The 5326-nt window shown below is 35.9% G+C and overlaps 1 protein-coding gene across 1 annotated transcript; it reads left to right on the forward strand.

Annotated features, from left to right (window-relative positions):
* Positions 1-1448: 1448 nt before the first annotated feature.
* On the forward strand, positions 1449-5297 carry LOC134246916 (sodium- and chloride-dependent glycine transporter 1-like; the record flags this gene model as incomplete). Its single annotated transcript, XM_062729261.1, has 8 exons — positions 1449-1657; positions 1901-2032; positions 2354-2660; positions 2774-2906; positions 3152-3286; positions 3589-3692; positions 4940-5070; positions 5154-5297. Coding segments are annotated over 8 exons (1295 nt in total), but the record flags the coding sequence as incomplete, so codon positions are not given.
* Between the last annotated feature and the right edge of the window lie 29 nt (positions 5298-5326).

Raw genomic sequence — 5326 nt, forward strand, 5'->3', positions numbered from 1 at the left:
CAGTGACCTTGACCTTGCATTAATGACCTTGGATCAAAGTCAAGACTGAAAATCAGGTAATAAGCAATGTTTGTGTGAAGTAGTAGATTCAGGTTTAGCCATAAAAAAGATATGGACCAGACACAAATAATAAAAAAATTTCTTCAAGTGACCTTGAACTTCAACAAATGACCTTGCGTCAAGGTCACGACACACTCTTAGCTCATGAGCAATCTTTGTGTGAAATGAGAAACTACCAAGTTCATCCATAAGAAAGATATGGAGTGGACACGAATTATGAAATTTTTCTTCAGTGACCTTGAACTTCCCAAAACGACCTTGGTTCAAGGTCATGACACACCCTTAAGTCATGGGCAGTCTTTGTGTGAAATGAGAACATACCAAGTTTATCCGTAAGAAAGATTTGGAATTGACAGGAATTATGAAATCTTTTCAGTGGCCTTAAACTTCCCTAAATGACTTTGGGTCAAGGTCATGACACAATCTTAGGTCATGGGCAATCTTTGTGTGAAATAAGAACGTACCAAGTTTATGCATAAGAAAGATACGAATGATGAAATTTTTCTTCCAGTGACCTTGGACTTCCCCAAACGTCCTTGGCCCAAGGTCATGAAACACTTTTATGGCATGGGTAGTCTTTGTGTGAAATGAGAACCTACCAAGTTTATCCATAAGAAATATATGGACTGGACACAAATTATGAAAAAAAATTTCAGTGACCTTGAACTTCCTCAAATGTCCTTGGCCCAAGGTCATGACACACTCTTATGGCATGGGCAGTCTTTGTGTGAAATGAGAACCTACCAAGTTTATCCATAAGAAAGATATGGACCGGACACGAATTATGAAAATTTTTTTCAGTGACCTTGAACTTCCCAAAATGACCTTGGTTCAAGGTTATGACACAATCTTAGGTCATGGGCAATCTTTGTGTGAAATAAGAACATGCCAAGTCTATCTGTAAGAAAGATGTGGACCGGACACGAATTTTTTTTTTTTAATGACCTTGAACTTCCCCAAATGTCCTTGGCCCAAGGTCATGACACACTCTTAGGTCATGGGCAATCTTTGTGTGAAATGAGAGCCTGCCAAGTTTATCCATAAGAAAGATTTGGACCGAACACAAATTATGAAATTTTTCTTCCAGTGACCTTGAAGTTCCCCAAATGACCTTGGATCAAGGTCATGACACACCCTTAGGTCATGGGCAATCTTTGTATGGAATAGTAGATTCTAATGTGGGAAACTTCTAACACCATATTTGCTGGTTTTGTACCAAGGTGCACCTGTGGTGCAAATTTCATCAAAATCGGAGATATGTCGTTTCCAAGCCCTATAGTAAATTTTTTGGTGCTTACAGAGAATGCATGTTAAATAGCTTTTACGTACGGAACAATTAGGTACAAGTATACTGATGCTACATGTCTAAATCTTTTTTATGTTATCAGATCATACACAATATCCGAAGGAAACTTTGTCATTATGGACATACAAGACCATCCCTCGTCATTATTAGAATCAGAATCAGATAATCCTAGTCCCAAGGACCGACCGGTATGGAGTCGAAAAATAGAATACCTTTTATCCCTATTTGGTTACAGTGTGGGACTGGGTAATATCTGGAGATTCCCTTATCTCTGTATGAGAAATGGAGGAGGTAGGTGTACTCTACAAATAAGAATTGTCATATATAGTAGATATAAGGGAGAGGGCTTAAATATACTTATTTATATAATTATATAATGATATCCTCAGAGATAAAATAAAGTTTCGCTATCAAAGCTTAAGAAGTACTGGAATCACCTTGTCTGCCTGTATATGACAGTTATCTGCTTCAGGGGTAATAAAGAAAGACTCTGTTACATGTAATTGCAATGTGTGAATTTCTTGTGAATTTCAGGTGCCTTTTTGATTCCGTTTTTTATTTTGCTGTTCACCAGTGGAGTTCCTCTTTACTTTTTGGAAGTAGCCCTTGGACAGTTTACTGGAAAAAGCCCCGTTGTAGTATGGTCCATTTCCCCGTTATTCAAAGGTACTTTACGTGTCTTATGTTTCAGTTCAGTTGAGCCATTTCATGTTGAAATATTGCTATTGCTCTTTATCTATTTAGATGCATTTCCCTTGGAAAATATCATTGAGTGTTCTTATTGCGAAGCTTTTCTGTCAAGATAATTTCTACCAGAGGATAGAGTTAAAAATTAAATTCTAGAAAATTTGTTAACTTTATATATGGCAAATCTTCGTTAAGATAAAATTTGATTAAGAAATCTTTGAATTTTTGTATTATAAGTCTTTGATGGCTAATCATTGTAAAAATAAAATTTGTTGAAGAAAACTGATTTTTGTATTGTAGGCCTTGGATGGCTAATGATGACAATCTCCTTTCTGGTGGCTTGGTACTTCAACTTGGTCATTGCATGGGTTCTCTATTATTTCGTCCATGCTTTCTTCCCAAAGATCCCATGGGCTTCGTGTGATAACTGGTGGAACACAGAGCAATGCATCGTCAGCCACAAGGATAGACTTAACCTAAACAATTCTTTTACAACGACGAATCAATCTACAACAGCATGGACTATCAATGAAACCGAATCCCTTTTCAATACTTCCTATGGTAGCCAGAATATAACATATAATACGGCAGCATATGAATTTTGGCAGTATGTTCACGATTGTGTTTTTATATTACAAATAAATGTTGTATATTAAATAATACACATTGACATCAAAAATCTTTTTCTTGTTATTCATATTTTTTTCAAACTCTTTGTAGTTACAATGTTCTTAGACGTTCTGATGGTATAGAGTATCCTGGTTCGGTTCAGTGGCACCTGGTTTTGGTTCTTCTTGCTTCCTGGGTATTGACATTTGCATGCCTTATTAAAGGTATACACTCAGTTGGAAAGGTGAGTTGTCTTGCATTAATTGATGTTTTTAATATTTCTTAGCTGCAGAACTGTAGCGTTATGGTTTTATCGTATGTAAGTCTTTGCCAGGGACTTAAATATGAAATCATAATGCAACAGTTCTGCAACTAAACTTTTGTATGCTTTATTTTTGTCTCTTTAGATTTCAGTATGTAAGTTCAGTAGAAAGAATTATCAATAGAAATTGTTAATTCAGAGTTTATTTGAAATTTTTTTTCACGTAGGTTGTGTATGTGACGGTTATTTTTCCATACATTCTGTTGACTATTCTCCTGATACGTGGTGTTACTCTTGATGGTGCCATTGATGGAATTCTTTTCTACCTGAGCCCAGACTTTACAAAACTTCTACGCTTTCAAGTAAGATCTTCATTCATTACAGAATATAGAAAACTAAACGCCTTTACGTAGTATCGTATTTTTTGCACTTGAATGTTAGATATGGTTTTTCAAACGTACAGTGAAAACTGTCTAATCCAACAACTGTGCAATCCGCCACACTGTGAATCCCGACGTTTAATTTTGGTCCCTTTTACTATTTCTCTATGTTTCTACTCTATGTTTCTTTACACTCTTCAATCCGACACCCTGCCTATTCCGAAACAAATTTCCTCTCCCAGTGCATGTCGGATTAAACAGGTTTCACGTGTATTTATCTTCAGGTGTGGTTAGAAGCAGGACTGCAGGTGTTCTTTTCTCTTGGTCCGGCCTGGGGAGGCGTCATTACCATGGCAAGTTATAACAAGTTCAACAACAAGTGCATGAAGTAAGTCACAGTATAAGAGCTTAATTTGATTTTTAAAAATTAAGATTTACGAGGGGCTATCAAAAAGTTCGTGGACTAGCGCCATAAAATTAAAACCGCTTTAGGTACATGAATGAATTTTAAAATATCTAGTTATCATTGTCTTTTCTATCTATAGAATGAATCACAAATCATGAATTTTATTTTTTAATAAATTAGTAATCTTTTTGTAAGCAATGGTATGTCCATGCGGCGCAACCTCGAAAACGACGTTTTTTTCGACCTAAGTGTAACTAAGAAAAACTATTGTGATATGTACATTTGAATCCAAATATCCCGTTAATTCAGGTATGTATTGGGACACTATTGTTCCATAAAATATTAAATTTTTACCTCATTCTTAAAGTTCTATGAAATTTTATAGTAAATTTTACATGGAGTATCCAAACAAATATTGCCTGAAAAATGACGTCAAAAGGGGGAGGGGTTTCCTTTTCCAACATTCTATAACGTTTTGCCCCTTGAAAAACAGGTATACACCTAGGAAATGTTTAAACTGGCTACGGAGAAATAATGTGCATCCAGATTACTTATTTTTAATGCCAAAATAGATTCAAAGAGAAAAGGAATGCACAGTTAATGTCGATTTGTAGTCGTCAAGGTGTGAAAAATCAATCACGTTAAAAAAATGACGTTTATCATCTGTTGTAGATACTGAACTCCAAAAAGCAAAATATGCTGGCACAATCAAGTGAGGATCTCTGCCATTGTATAAATCTTATTTGTAATAGTATATGCATTGAAAGCCGCTGTTCATGACATTGTAAAGTCATATAAACAAGATGGATTGAAGTCCTTCCTCAGCTCCAGGGAATCTCATCAAAATAAGTGTATGAGGTAGAAGAAAGAGACATTGAAAAACAATGACGTTGTCGGGCGTCATAAAACTAAACGGCGACGGCGCTGGGTGATGATATAATGCCGTTTTTATTTCATAATAATTTGGGAAACAATAAACGTATCAAGCTAAAATTTTCAACATTTCTTTATTTTTTGTTGCTTTAAGTTCCTTCAAAATTTTGTGAGCTCAGACTACATAATACTAATTTTATAGCCTCAGTCCACGAACTTTTTGATAACCCCTCGTAATTTTAAATCGTTGCATCTTGTGTTTGTATTTCTTGATTATATCAATGTGAAATCCGTTTAAATACAATAAATGTGATAGTGCATGTCTACCTTATCTAAATAGGACTTTATTTTCAAAGGGACGCTTGGTCTGCTACTTTGGCTGATGGTTTGACGTGTTTCTATGCTGGCTTTGTTGTCTTCTCCGTCCTAGGATTCATGGCCAAAGACGTCGGTATGACAATGGAAGAAATTTCAACCTTTTCAACAGGTGGGTTTAGAAAAAGTTTATTTTTTACATTGCGCAATGACTTTCGCATGCAGATTAGTAATATATCGTTCTTCTTCTTTTAGGCCCTGGACTAGTATTTGTGGCGTATCCAGAAGTTATTACGAAACTTCCGATGCCCCACCTGTGGGGAGTCCTGTTTTTCCTCATGTTGATTACTGTTGGAGTAGACACCCAGGTGACTGAACAGGGAGAGGACCGAGTTTTTTGTTTGTTTTTTTGGCATTTTTCGTCCAAT

Source organism: Saccostrea cucullata, unplaced genomic scaffold (genome assembly GCF_032062105.1).
Source record: "Saccostrea cucullata isolate Sc308-1 unplaced genomic scaffold, CSIRO_AGI_Scuc_v1 ctg20712, whole genome shotgun sequence".
Classification (NCBI taxonomy): domain Eukaryota; kingdom Metazoa; phylum Mollusca; class Bivalvia; order Ostreida; family Ostreidae; genus Saccostrea; species Saccostrea cuccullata.